The sequence below is a fragment of the Oncorhynchus keta genome, unplaced genomic scaffold (assembly GCF_023373465.1).
Source record: "Oncorhynchus keta strain PuntledgeMale-10-30-2019 unplaced genomic scaffold, Oket_V2 Un_scaffold_2576_pilon_pilon, whole genome shotgun sequence".
Taxonomy (NCBI): Eukaryota; Metazoa; Chordata; class Actinopteri; order Salmoniformes; family Salmonidae; genus Oncorhynchus; species Oncorhynchus keta.
In genome coordinates, this window is record NW_026290888.1 from 270,634 (window position 1) to 285,525 (window position 14,892).

The 14,892-nt window shown below is 40.5% G+C and overlaps 1 protein-coding gene across 1 annotated transcript in view; it reads left to right on the plus strand.

Moving 5' to 3' along the window:
* The window catches only part of mief2 (mitochondrial elongation factor 2), a 55,098-nt gene that overhangs the window by 23,552 nt on the left and 16,654 nt on the right, over nt 1-14,892 (plus strand). Inside the window, exons 4-5 of the mRNA XM_052515439.1 lie at nt 69-175; nt 13,688-13,915. Of these exons, the coding sequence (XP_052371399.1) occupies nt 69-175; nt 13,688-13,915 (335 nt within the window). The remainder of the gene's footprint in view (nt 1-68; nt 176-13,687; nt 13,916-14,892) is intronic.

A 14,892-nucleotide genomic window follows, 5' to 3' on the forward strand; every position in this document is an offset into this window, starting at 1 on the left:
TTTCTCACCCCTTCCTCTCTCTCCTCTCTCTTCTTTCTCACCCCTTCCTCTCTCTCCTCTCTCTCTAGCTGACCTGTGCCAGCCCCAGCAGCAGAAGTCTAGTCTGAATGAGAAGCCTGTCAACGCAGCAGAGCCCCAGAGACCCAAGAGCCTACAGCTGTCTCTCACCCTGCAGGTATGACCCTTGACCTCTAGCCAGGAGTTTACTTTGGTGTTCCTGGCTGACTGCATTGCATCAACATGACTGTGTGCGATCTGATTGTGTGGCTCAATTGGTAGAGCGTGGTACTTGCAACGTCAAGGATCGTGGGTTCGATTCCTGCTGGGGACAACAAACATTTTCCCACATGTTACATTACAGCCTTATTCTAAAAGTTCTTAAATAAAAAATGTTAAGGTATATAAGGTATTTCTGTTATTAGTAAACATTCCTGAACTGTTTTTCTTTGGTCGTTATGGGGTATTGTGTGTAGATTGATGAGGGGAAACTATTTAATTCAGTTTAGAGTAAAAGGCTGTAACGTAACAACATGTGGACAAAGTCAAGGGGTCTGAATTCTTTCAGAATGCCCTGTATGTTATGGTGTGGTTAGCTGGTATGTTATGATGTGGTTAGCTGGTATGTTATGATGTGGTTAGCTGGTATGTTATGATGTGGTTAGCTGGTATGTTATGATGTGGTTAGCTGGTATGTTATGATGTGGTTAGCTGGTATGTTATGGATGTGGTTAGCTGGTATGTTATGATGTGGTTAGCTGGTATGTTATGATGTGGTTAGCTGATGTGGTTAGCTGGTATGTTATGATGTGGTTAGCTGGTATGTTATGATGTGGTTAGCTGGTATGTTATGATGTGGTTAGCTGGTATGTTATGATGTGGTTAGCTGGTTATGTTATGATGTGGTTAGCTGGTATGTTATGATGTGGTTAGCTGGTATGTTATGATGTGGTTAGCTGGTATGTTATGATGTGGTTAGCTGGTATGTTATGATGTGGTTAGCTGGTATGTTATGATGTGGTTAGCTGGTATGTTATGATGTGGTTAGCTGGTATGTTATGATGTGGTTAGCTGGTATGTTATGATGTGGTTAGCTGGTATGTTATGATGTGGTTAGCTGGTATGTTATGATGTGGTTAGCTGGTATGTTATGATGTGGTTAGCTGGTATGTTATGATGTGGTTAGCTGGTATGTTAAGATGTGGTTAGCTGGTATGTTATGATGTGGTTAGCTGGTATGTTGGTTAGCTGGATGTGGTTAGCTGGTATGTTATGATGTGGTTAGCTGGTATGTTATGATGTGGTTAGCTGGTATGTTATGATGTGGTTAGCTGGTATGTTATGATGTGGTTAGCTGGTATGTTATGATGTGGTTAGCTGGTATGTTATGATGTGGTTAGCTGGTATGTTATGGATGCTGGTTAGCTGGTATGTTATGATGTGGTTAGCTGGTATGTTATGATGTGGTTAGCTGGTATGTTATGATGTGGTTAGCTGGTATGTTATGATGTGGTTAGCTGGTATGTTATGATGTGGTTAGCTGGTATGTTATGATGTGGTTAGCTGGTATGTTATGATGTGGTTAGCTGGTATGTTATGTGGTTAGCTGGTATGTTATGATGTGGTTAGCTGGTATGTTATGATGTGGTTAGCTGTTAGCTGGTATGTTATGATGTGGTTAGCTGGTATGTTATGATGTGGTTAGCTGGTATGTTATGATGTGGTTAGCTGGTATGTTATGATGTGGTTAGCTGGTATGTTATGATGTGGTTAGCTGGTATGTTATGATGTGGTTAGCTGGTATGTTATGATGTGGTTAGCTGGTATGTTATGATGTGGTTAGCTGGTATGTTATGTTATGTTATGATGTGGTTAGCTGGTATGTTATGATGTGGTTAGCTGGTATGTTATGATGTGGTTAGCTGGTATGTTATGATGTGGTTGGTTATGCTGGTTATGTTATGATGTGGTTAGCTGGTATGTTATGATATGTTAGCTGGTATGTTATGATGTGGTTAGCTGGTATGTTATGATGTGGTTAGCTGGTATGTTATGATGTGGTTAGCTGGTATGTTATGATGTGGTTAGCTGGTATGTTATGATGTGGTTAGCTGGTATGTTATGATGTGGTTAGCTGGTATGTTATGATGTGGTTAGCTGGTATGTTATGATGTGGTTAGCTGGTATGTTATGATGTTAGCTGGATGTGGTTAGCTGGTATGTTATGATGTGGTTAGCTGGTATGTTATGATGTGGTTAGCTGGTATGTTATGATGTGGTTAGCTGGTATGTTATGTTGCTGTATGTTATGATGTGGTTGGTATGTTATGATGTGGTTAGCTGGTATGTTATGATGTGGTTAGCTGGTATGTTATGATGTGGTTAGCTGGTATGTTATGATGTGGTTAGCTGGTATGTTATGATGTGGTTAGCTGGTATGTTATGATGTGGTTAGCTGGTATGTTATGATGTGGTTAGCTGGTATGTTATGATGTGGTTAGCTGGTATGTTATGATGTGGTTAGCTGGTATGTTATGATGTGGTTAGCTGGTATGTTATGATGTGGTTAGCTGGTATGTTATGATGTGGTTAGCTGGTATGTTATGATGTGGTTAGCTGGTATGTTATGATGTGGTTAGCTGGTATGTTATGATGTGGTTAGCTGGTATGTTATGATGTGGTTAGCTGGTATGTTATGATGTGGTTAGCTGGTATGTTATGATGTGGTTAGCTGGTATGTTATGATGTGGTTAGCTGGTATGTTATGATGTGGTTAGCTGGTATGATGATGTGGTTAGCTGGTATGTTATGATGTGGTTAGCTGGTATGTTATGATGTGGTTAGCTGGTATGTTATGATGTGGTTAGCTGGTATGATGTGGTTAGCTGGTATGTTATGATGTGGTTAGCTGGTATGTTATGATGTGGTTAGCTGGTATGTTATGATGTGGTTAGCTGGTATGTTATGATGTGGTTAGCTGGTATGTTATGATGTGGTTAGCTGGTATGTTATGATGTGGTTAGCTGGTATGTTATGATGTGGTTAGCTGGTATGTGGTTAGCTGGTATGTTATGATGTGGTTAGCTGGTATGTTATGATGTGGTTAGCTGGTATGTTATGATGTGGTTAGCTGGTATGTTATGATGTGGTTAGCTGGTATGTTATGATGTGGTTAGCTGGTATGTTATGATGTGGTTAGCTGGTATGTTATGATGTGGTTAGCTGGTATGTTATGATGTGGTATGTTAGCTGGTATGTTATGATGTGGTTAGCTGGTATGTTATGATGTGGTTAGCTGGTATGTTATGATGTGGTTAGCTGGTATGTTATGATGTGGTTAGCTGGATGTGATGTGGTTAGCTGGTATGTTATGATGTGGTTAGCTGGTATGTTATGATGTGGTTAGCTGGTATGTTATGATGTGGTTAGCTGGTATGTTATGATGTGGTTAGCTGGTATGTTATGATGTGGTTAGCTGGTATGTTATGATGTGGTTAGCTGGTATGTTATGATGTGGTTAGCTGGTATGTTATGATGTGGTTAGCTGGTATGTTATGATGTGGTTAGCTGGTATGTTATGATGTTAGCTGGTATGTTATGATGTGGTTAGCTGGTATGTTATGATGTGGTTAGCTGGTATGTTATGATGTGGTTAGCTGGTATGTTATGATGTGGTTAGCTGGTATGTTATGATGTGGTTAGCTGGTATGTTATGATGTGGTTAGCTGGTATGTTATGATGTGGTTAGCTGGTATGTTATGATGTGGTTAGCTGGTATGTTAATGATGTGGTTAGCTGGTATGTTATGATGTGGTTAGCTGGTATGTTATGATGTGGTTAGCTGGTATGTTATGATGTGGTTAGCTGGTATGTTATGATGTGGTTAGCTGGTATGTTATGATGTGGTTGTGTATGTTAGCTGGTATGTTATGATGTGGTTAGCTGGTATGTTAGATGTGGTTAGCTGGTATGTTATGATGTGGTTAGCTGTATGTTATGATGTGGTTAGCTGGTATGTTATGATGTGGTTAGCTGGTATGTTATGATGTGGTTAGCTGGTATGTTATGATGTGGTTAGCTGGTATGTTATGATGTGGTTAGCTGGTATGTTATGTTGATGTGGTTAGCTGGTATGTTATGATGTGGTTAGCTGGTATGTTAAGATGTGGTTAGCTGGTATGTTATGATGTGGTTAGCTGGTATGTTATGATGTGGTTAGCTGGTATGTTATGATGTGGTTAGCTGGTATGTTATGATGTGGTTAGCTGGTATGTTATGATGTGGTTAGCTGGTATGTTATGATGTGGTTAGCTGGTATGTTATGATGTGGTTAGCTGGTATGTTATGATGTGGTTAGCTGGTATGTTATGATGTGGTTAGCTGGTATGTTAAGATGTGGTTAGCTGGTATGTTAAGATGTGGTTAGCTGGTATGTTATGATGTGGTTAGCTGGTATGTTATGATGTGGTTAGCTGGTATGTTATGATGTGGTTAGCTGGTATGTTAAGATGTGGTTAGCTGGTATGTTATGATGTGGTTAGCTGGTATGTTATGATGTGGTTAGCTGGTATGTTATGATGTGGTTAGCTGGTATGTTAAGATGTGGTTAGCTGGTATGTTATGATGTGGTTAGCTGGTATGTTATGATGTGGTTAGCTGGTATGTTATGTTGTATGTTATGATGTGGTTAGCTGGTATGTTAAGATGTGGTTAGCTGGTATGTTATGATGTGGTTAGCTGGTATGTTATGATGTGGTTAGCTGGTATGTTATGATGTGGTTAGCTGGTATGTTATGATGTGGTTAGCTGGTATGTTATGTTATGATGTGGTTAGCTGGTATGTTATGATGTGGTTAGCTGGTATGTTATGATGTGGTTAGCTGGTATGTTATGATGTGGTTAGCTGGTATGTTATGATGTGGTTAGCTGGTATGTTATGATGTGGTTAGCTGGTATGTTAGCTGGTATGATGTGGTTAGCTGGTATGTTATGATGTGGTTAGCTGGTATGTTATGATGTGGTTAGCTGGTATGTTATGATGTGGTTAGCTGGTATGTTATGATATGTTATGTGGTTAGCTGGTATGTTTATGTGGTTAGCTGGTATGTTATGATGTGGTTAGCTGGTATGTTATGATGTGGTTAGCTGGTATGTTATGATGTGGTTAGCTGGTATGTTATGATGTGGTTAGCTGGTATGTTATGATGTATGTTATGGTGTGGTTAGCTGGTATGTTATGATGTGGTTAGCTGGTATGTTATGATGTGGTTAGCTGGTATGTTATGATGTGGTTAGCTGGTATGTTAAGATGTGGTTAGCTGGTATGTTATGATGTGGTTAGCTGGTATGTTATGATGTGGTTAGCTGGTATGTTATGATGTATGTTATGATGTGGTTAGCTGGTATGTTAAGATGTGGTTAGCTGGTATGTTATGATGTGGTTAGCTGGTATGTTATGATGTGGTTAGCTGGTATGTTATGATGTGGTTAGCTGGTATGTTATGATGTGGTTAGCTGGTATGTTATGCTGTATGTTAAGATGTGGTTAGCTGGTATGTTATGATGTGGTTAGCTGGTATGTTATGATGTGGTTAGCTGGTATGTTATGATGTGGTTAGCTGGTATGTTATGATGTGGTTAGCTGGTATGTTATGATGTGGTTAGCTGGTATGTTATGATGTGGTTAGCTGGTATGTTATGATGTGGTTAGCTGGTATGTTATGATGTGGTTAGCTGGTATGTTATGATGTGGTTAGCTGGTATGTTATGATGTGGTTAGCTGGTATGTTATGATGTGGTTAGCTGGTATGTTATGATGTGGTTAGCTGGTATGTTATGATGTGGTTAGCTGGTATGTTATGATGTGGTTAGCTGGTATGTTATGATGTGGTTAGCTGGTATGTTATGATGTGGTTAGCTGGTATGTTATGATGTGGTTAGCTGGTATGTTATGATGTGGTTAGCTGGTATGTTATGATGTGGTTAGCTGGTATGTTATGATGTGGTTAGCTGGTATGTTTATGATATGATGTGGTTAGCTGGTATGTTATGATGTGGTTAGCTGGTATGTTATGATGTGGTTAGCTGGTATGTTATGATGTGGTTAGCTGGTATGTTATGATGTGGTTAGCTGGTATGTTATGATGTGGTTAGCTGGTATGTTATGATGTGGTTAGCTGGTATGTTATGATGTGGTTAGCTGGTATGTTATGATGTGGTTAGCTGGTATGTTATGATGTGGTTAGCTGGTATGTTATGATGTGGTTAGCTGGTATGTTATGATGTGGTTAGCTGGTATGTTATGATGTGGTTAGCTGGTATGTTATGATGTGGTTAGCTGGTATGTTATGATGTGGTTAGCTGGTATGTTATGATGTGGTTAGCTGGTATGTTATGATGTGGTTAGCTGGTATGTTATGATGTGGTTAGCTGGTATGTTATGATGTGGTTAGCTGGTATGTTATGATGTGGTTAGCTGGTATGTTATGATGTTGGTTAGCTGGTATGTTATGATGTGTTAGCTGGTATGTTATGATGTGGTTAGCTGGTATGTTAAGCTGTATGTTAAGATGTGGTTAGCTGGTATGTTATGATGTGGTTAGCTGGTATGTTATGATGTGGTTAGCTGGTATGTTATGATGTGGTTAGCTGGTATGTTATGATGTGGTTAGCTGGTATGTTATGATGTGGTTAGCTGGTATGTTATGATGTGGTTAGCTGGTATGTTATGATGTGGTTAGCTGGTATGTTATGATGTGGTTAGCTGGTATGTTATGATGTGGTTAGCTGGTATGTTATGATGTGGTTAGCTGGTATGTTATGATGTGGTTAGCTGGTATGTTATGATGTGGTTAGCTGGTATGTTATGATGTGGTTAGCTGGTATGTTATGATGTGGTTAGCTGGTATGTTATGATGTGGTTAGCTGGTATGTTATGATGTATGTTATGATGTGGTTAGCTGGTATGTTATGATGTGGTTAGCTGGTATGTTATGATGTGGTTAGCTGGTATGTTATGATGTGGTTAGCTGGTATGTTATGATGTATGTTATGATGTGGTTAGCTGGTATGTTATGATGTGGTTAGCTGGTATGTTATGATGTGGTTAGCTGGTATGTTATGATGTGGTTAGCTGGTATGTTATGATGTGGTTAGCTGGTATGTTATGATGTGGTTAGCTGGTATGTTATGATGTGGTTAGCTGGTATGTTATGATGTGGTTAGCTGGTATGTTATGATGTGGTTAGCTGGTATGTTATGATGTGGTTAGCTGGTATGTTATGATGTGGTTAGCTGGTATGTTATGATGTGGTTAGTATGTTGGTATGTTATGATGTGGTTAGCTGGTATGTTATGATGTGGTTAGCTGGTATGTTATGATGTGGTTAGCTGGTATGTTATGATGTGGTTAGCTGGTATGTTATGATGTGGTTAGCTGGTATGTTATGATGTGGTTAGCTGGTATGTTATGATGTGGTTAGCTGGTATGTTATGATGTGGTTAGCTGGTATGTTATGATGTGGTTAGCTGGTATGTTATGATGTGGTTAGCTGGTATGTTATGATGTGGTTAGCTGGTATGTTATGATGTGGTTAGCTGGTATGTGATGTTATGATGTGGTTAGCTGGTATGTTATGATGTGGTTAGCTGGTATGTTATGATGTGGTTAGCTGGTATGTTATGATGTGGTTAGCTGGTATGTTATGATGTGGTTAGCTGATGTATGTTATGATGTGGTTAGCTGGTATGTTATGATGTGGTTAGCTGGTATGTGATGTTAGCTGGTATGTTGATGTGGTTAGCTGGTATGTTATGATGTGGTTAGCTGGTATGTTATGATGTGGTTAGCTGGTATGTTATGATGTGGTTAGCTGGTATGTTATGATGTGGTTAGCTGGTATGTTATGATGTGGTTAGCTGGTATGTTATGATGTGGTTAGCTGGTATGTTATGATGTGGTTAGCTGGTATGTTATGATGTGGTTAGCTGGTATGTTATGTTGATGTGGTTAGCTGGTATGTTATGATGTGGTTAGCTGGTATGTTATGATGTGGTTAGCTGGTATGTTATGATGTGGTTAGCTGGTATGTTATGATGTGGTTAGCTGGTATGTTATGATGTGGTTAGCTGGTATGTTATGATGTGGTTAGCTGGTATGTTATGATGTGGTTAGCTGGTATGTTATGATGTGGTTAGCTGGTATGTTATGATGTGGTTAGCTGGTATGTTATGATGTGGTTAGCTGGTATGTTATGATGTGGTTAGCTGGTATGTTATGATGTGGTTAGCTGGTATGTTATGATGTGGTTAGCTGGTATGTTATGATGTGGTTAGCTGGTATGTTATGATGTGGTTAGCTGGTATGTTATGATGTGGTTAGCTGGTATGTTATGATGTGGTTAGCTGGTATGTTATGATGTGGTTAGCTGGTATGTTATGATGTGGTTAGCTGGTATGTTATGATGTGGTTAGCTGGTATGTTATGATGTGGTTAGCTGGTATGTTAAGATGTGGTTAGCTGGTATGTTATGATGTGGTTAGCTGGTATGTTATGATGTGGTTAGCTGGTATGTTATGATGTGGTTAGCTGGTATGTTATGATGTGGTTAGCTGGTATGTTATGATGTGGTTAGCTGGTATGTTATGATGTGGTTAGCTGGTATGTTATGATGTGGTTAGCTGGTATGTTATGATGTATGGATGTGGTTAGCTGGTATGTTATGATGTGGTTAGCTGGTATGTTATGATGTTGTATGTTATGATGTGGTTAGCTGGTATGTTATGATGCTGGTTGCTGTATGTTATGATGTGGTTAGCTGGTATGTTATGATGTGGTTAGCTGGTATGTTATGATGTGGTTAGCTGGTATGTTATGATGTGGTTAGCTGGTATGTTATGATGTGGTTAGCTGGTATGTTATGCTGTATGTTATGATGTGGTTAGCTGGTATGTTATGATGTGGTTAGCTGGTATGTTATGATGTGGTTAGCTGGTATGTTATGATGTGGTTAGCTGGTATGTTATGATGTGGTTAGCTGGTATGTTATGATGTGGTTAGCTGGTATGTTATGATGTGGTTAGCTGGTATGTTATGATGTGGTTAGCTGGTATGTTATGATGTGGTTAGCTGGTATGTTTGATGTGGTTAGCTGGTATGTTATGATGTATGTTATGATGTGGTTAGCTGGTATGTTATGATGTGGTTAGCTGGTATGTTATGATGTGGTTAGCTGGTATATGTTAGCTGGATAGCTGGTATGGTGGTTAGCTGGTATGTTATGATGTGGTTAGCTGGTATGTTGGTATGTTATGATGTGGTTAGCTGGTATGTTATGATGTGGTTAGCTGGTATGTTATGATGTGGTTAGCTGGTATGTTATGATGTGGTTAGCTGGTATGTTATGATGTGGTTAGCTGGTATGTTATGATGTGGTTAGCTGGTATGTTATGATGTGGTTAGCTGGTATGTTATGATGTGGTTAGCTGGTATGTTATGATGTGGTTAGCTGGTATGGTTAGCTGGTATGTTATGATGTGGTTAGCTGGTATGTTATGATGTGGTTAGCTGGTATGTTATGATGTGGTTAGCTGGTATGTTATGATGTGGTTAGCTGGTATGTTATGATGTGGTTAGCTGGTATGTTATGATGTGGTTAGCTGGTATGTTATGATGTGGTTAGCTGGTATGTTATGATGTGGTTAGCTGGTATGTTATGATGTGGTTAGCTGGTATGTTATGATGTGGTTAGCTGGTATGTTATGATGTGGTTAGCTGGTATGTTATGATGTGGTTAGCTGGTATGTTATGATGTGGTTAGCTGGTATGTTATGATGTATGTTAAGATGTGGTTAGCTGGTATGTTATGATGTGGTTAGCTGGTATGTTATGATGTGGTTAGCTGGTATGTTATGATGTGGTTAGCTGGTATGTTATGATGTGGTTAGCTGGTATGTTATGATGTGGTTAGCTGGTATGTTATGATGTGGTTAGCTGGTATGTTATGATGTGGTTAGCTGGTATGTTATGATGTGGTTAGCTGGTATGTTATGTTATGGTATGTTATGATTGGCTGGTATGTTATGATGTGGTTAGCTGGTATGTATGTTATGATGTGGTTAGCTGGTATGTTATGATGTGGTTAGCTGGTATGTTATGATGTGGTTAGCTGGTATGTTATGATGTGGTTAGCTGGTATGTTATGATGTGGTTAGCTGGTATGTTATGATGGTTAGCTGGTATGTTATGATGTGGTTAGCTGGTATGTTATGATGTGGTTAGCTGGTATGTTATGATGTGGTTAGCTGGTATGTTATGATGTGGTTAGCTGTATGTTATGATGTTATGTTGATGTGGTTAGCTGGTATGTTATGATGTGGTTAGCTGGTATGTTATGATGTGGTTAGCTGGTATGTTATGATGTGGTTAGCTGGTATGTTATGATGTGGTTAGCTGGTATGTTATGATGTGGTTAGCTGGTATGTTATGATGTGGTTAGCTGGTATGTTATGATGTGGTTAGCTGGTATGTTATGATGTGGTTAGCTGGTATGTTATGATGGTTAGCTGGTATGTTATGATGTGGTTAGCTGGTATGTTATGATGTGGTTAGCTGGTATGTTTGATGGTTAGCTGGTATGTTATGATGTGGTGGTATGTTAGCTGGTATGTTATGATGTGGTTAGCTGGTATGTTATGATGTGGTTAGCTGGTATGTTATGATGTGGTTAGCTGGTATGTTATGATGTGGTTAGCTGGTATGTTATGATGTGGTTATGTTATGATGTGGTTAGCTGGTATGTTAGATGTGATTAGCTGGTATGTTATGTTATGATGTGGTTAGCTGGTATGTTATGATGTGGTTAGCTGGTATGTTATGATGTGGTTAGCTGGTATGTTATGATGTGGTTAGCTGGTATGTTATGATATGTGGTTAGCTGGTATGTTATGATGTGGTTAGCTGGTATGTTATGATGTGGTTAGCTGGTATGTTATGATGTGGTTAGCTGGTATGTTATGATGTGGTATGTATGTTAGCTGGTATGTTATGATGTGGTTAGCTGGTATGTTATGATGTGGTTAGCTGGTATGTTATGATGTGGTTAGCTGGTATGTTATGATTGGTTCCAGCTGGTATGTTATGGTTAGCTGGTATGTTATGATGTGGTTAGCTGGTATGTTATGATGTGGTTAGCTGGTATGTTATGATGTGGTTAGCTGGTATGTTATGATGTGGTTAGCTGGTATGTTTATGTGGTTAGCTGGTATGTTATGATGTGGTTAGCTGGTATGTTATGATGTGGTTAGCTGGTATGTTATGATGTATGTTAGCTAGCTGGTATGTTATGATGTGGTTAGCTGGTATGTTATGATGTGGTTATGTTATGATGTGGTTAGCTGTTATGTTCAGTATGTTATGATGTGGTTAGCTGGTATGTTATGATGTGGTTAGCTGGTATGTTATGATGTGGTTAGCTGGTATGTTATGCTGTATGTTATGATGTGGTTGCTGTATGTTAAGATGTGGTTAGCTGGTATGTTATGATGTGGTTAGCTGGTATGTTATGATGTGGTTAGCTGGTATGTTATGATGTGGTTAGCTGGTATGTTATGTTATGCTGGTTATGTTATGATGTTAGCTGTATGTTATGTGGTTAGCTGGTATGTTATGATGTGGTTAGCTGATGTTATGTATGTTATGATGTGGTTAGCTGTATGTTATGATGTGGTTAGCTTATGTTGATGTGGTTAGCTGGTATGTTATGATGTGGTTAGCTGGTATGTTATGATGTGGTTAGCTGGTATATTATGATGTGGTTAGTTGGTATGTTATGATGTGGTTAGCTGGTATGTTATGCTGTGGTTAGTTTGTATGTTATGCTGTATGTTATGATGTGGTTAGCTGGTATGTTATGATGTGGTTAGCTGGTATGTTATGATGTGGTTAGCTGGTATGTTATGCTGTGGTTAGCTGGTATGTTATGATGTGGTTAGCTGGTATGTTATGCGGTTAGCTGGTATGTTATGATGTGGTTAGCTGGAATGTTATGTGGTTAGCTGGTATGTTAAGTATCTATCTATGGTCTGTAGTCTCTCCTGTCGGTTTTCATCCACTGGGCCATCTACAAGGCATTCCTAGTGGATCACCAACCATTTCATCCACTGGCCCATCTACAAGGCATTCCTAGTGGATCACCAACCATTTCATCCACTGGTCCATCTACAAGGCATTCCTAGTGGATCACCAACCATTTCATCCACTGGTCCATCTACAAGGCATTCCTAGTGGATCACCAACCATTTCATCCACTGGGCCATCTACAAGGCATTCCTAGTGGATCACCAACCATTTCATCCACTGGGCCATCTACAAGGCATTCCTAGTGGATCACCAACCATTTCATCCACTGGGCCATCTACAAGGCATTCCTAGTGGATCACCAACCATTTCATCCACTGGCCCATCTACAAGGCATTCCTAGTGGATCACCAACCATTTCATCCACTGGTCCATCTACAAGGCATTCCTAGTGGATCACCAACCATTTCATCCACTGGGCCATCTACAAGGCATTCCTAGTGGATCACCAACCATTTCATCCACTGGGCCATCTACAAGGCTAGTGGATTCCACTGGATCACTAGGCTCCTATTTAATTAGTCTTTTGGCGGCAGGTGAGCTTGATTCATTTCATCCACTGGTTCCATCTACAAGGCATTCCAGGTGAGCTTGATTAGCTGGATCACCAACCATTTCTGTAGAGCTTGAAAGATGATTCAGCTGCCCTGTTGGTGGCTGAGCTAGGCTCCTATTTAATTAGTCTTTTGGCGGCAGGTGAGCTTGATTCAGCTGCCCTGTTGGTGGCAGGTGAGCTTGATTCAGCTGCCCTGTTAGCTGCAGGTGAGCTTGATTCAGCTGCCCTGTTAGCTGCAGCTTGATTCAGCTGCCCTGTTGGTGCAGGTGAGCTTGATTCAGCTGCCCTGTTGGTGCAGGTGAGCTTGATTCAGCTGCCCTGTTAGCTGCAGGTGCTTGATTCAGCTGCCCTGTTGGTGGCAGGTGAGCTTGATTCAGCTGCCCTGATTCAGCTGCCCTGTTAGCTGCAGGTGAGCTTGATTCAGCTGCCCTGTTGGTGGCAGGTGAGCTTGATTCAGCTGCCCTGTTAGCTGCAGGTGAGCTTGATTCAGCTGCCCTGTTAGCTGCAGGTGAGCTTGATTCAGCTGCCCTGTTAGCTGCAGGTGAGCTTGATTCAGCTGCCCTGTTAGCTGCAGGTGAGCTTGATTCAGCTGCCCTGTTAGCTGCAGGTGAGCTTGATTCAGCTGCCCTGTTAGCTGCAGGTGAGCTTGATTCAGCTGCCCTGTTAGCTGCAGGTGAGCTTGATTCAGCTGCCCTGTTAGCTGCAGGTGAGCTTGATTCAGCTGCCCTGTTAGCTGCAGGTGAGCTTGATTCAGCTGCCCTGTTGGCGGCAGGTGAGCTTGATTCAGCTGCCCTGTTAGCTGCAGGTGAGCTTGATTCAGCTGCCCTGTTGGTGGCAGGTGAGTTGAGCTGCAGGTGAGCTTGATTCAGCTGCCCTGAAGCTGCACTGATTGATTCAGCTGCCCTGTTGCTGCAGGTGAAGCTTGATTCAGCTGCCCTGTTAGCTGCAGGTCATTCAGAGCTTGTCAATGTCACTCTCTGAATCAGCTCTCTCTGTAGGACCATTGCCCTGTTAGCTGCAAGCTGCCCTGTTGGTGGCAGGCGAGCTTGATTCAGCTCCAGCAGTATTACTCAACCAGAGCAGCTTTAGCCCCAGAGGTCGTCCACAGAGCTGAGAGTCTCGCGCTAGATATCTGTATAGAGGTACAAGGCTTCCTGCACAGCACAAACCCTGACATGCCTCTGGGAGAGATGTCACTGGGAGGGTCCCTGCTCGACGACCTACAGGTACCAGGCACCGAATCACACTCATTGAATCACACTCATTGAATCACACTCACTGAATCACACTCACTGAATCACACTCATTGAATCACACTCATTGAATCACACTCATTGAATCACACTCATTGAATCACACTCATTGAATCACACTCATTGAATCACACTCACTGAATCACACTCACTGAATCACACTCATTGAATCACACTCATTGAATCACACTCACTGAATCACACTCATTGAATCACACTCACTGAATCACACTCATTGAATCACACTCATTGAATCACACTCATTGAATCACACTCATTGAATCACACTCACTGAATCACACTCATTGAATCACACTCATTGAATCACACTCACTGAATCACACTCATTGAATCACACTCACTGAATCACACTCATTGAATCACACTCATTGAATCACACTCATTGAATCACACTCATTGAATCACACTCATTGAATCACACTCAATAATTGTTCATGTTGAATGGACTGAGTAAGTCTTTCTGAATAAGAGTGTCTTTCTAAATGGCCGACAACTGGGTTGAACAATTCAGTGAATTCACAACGAAATGTGCAGTATGAATATCACAGGAGATATACAGTATCAATATTACAGGAGATCTACAGTATCAATATTACAGGAGATCTACAGTATCAATATTACAGGAGATCTACAGTATGAATATCACAGGAGATCTACAGTATGAATATCACAGGATATCTACAGTATGAATATCACAGGAGATATACAGTATCAATATTACAGGAGATCTACAGTATCAATATTACAGGAGATCTACAGTATGAATATCACAGGAGATCTACAGTATCAATATTACAGGAGATCTACAGTATCAATATTACAGGAGATCTACAGTATGAATATCACAGGAGATCTACAGTATGAATAGGAGATATACAGTATCAATATTACAGAGATCTACAGTATCAATATTACAGGAGATATACAGT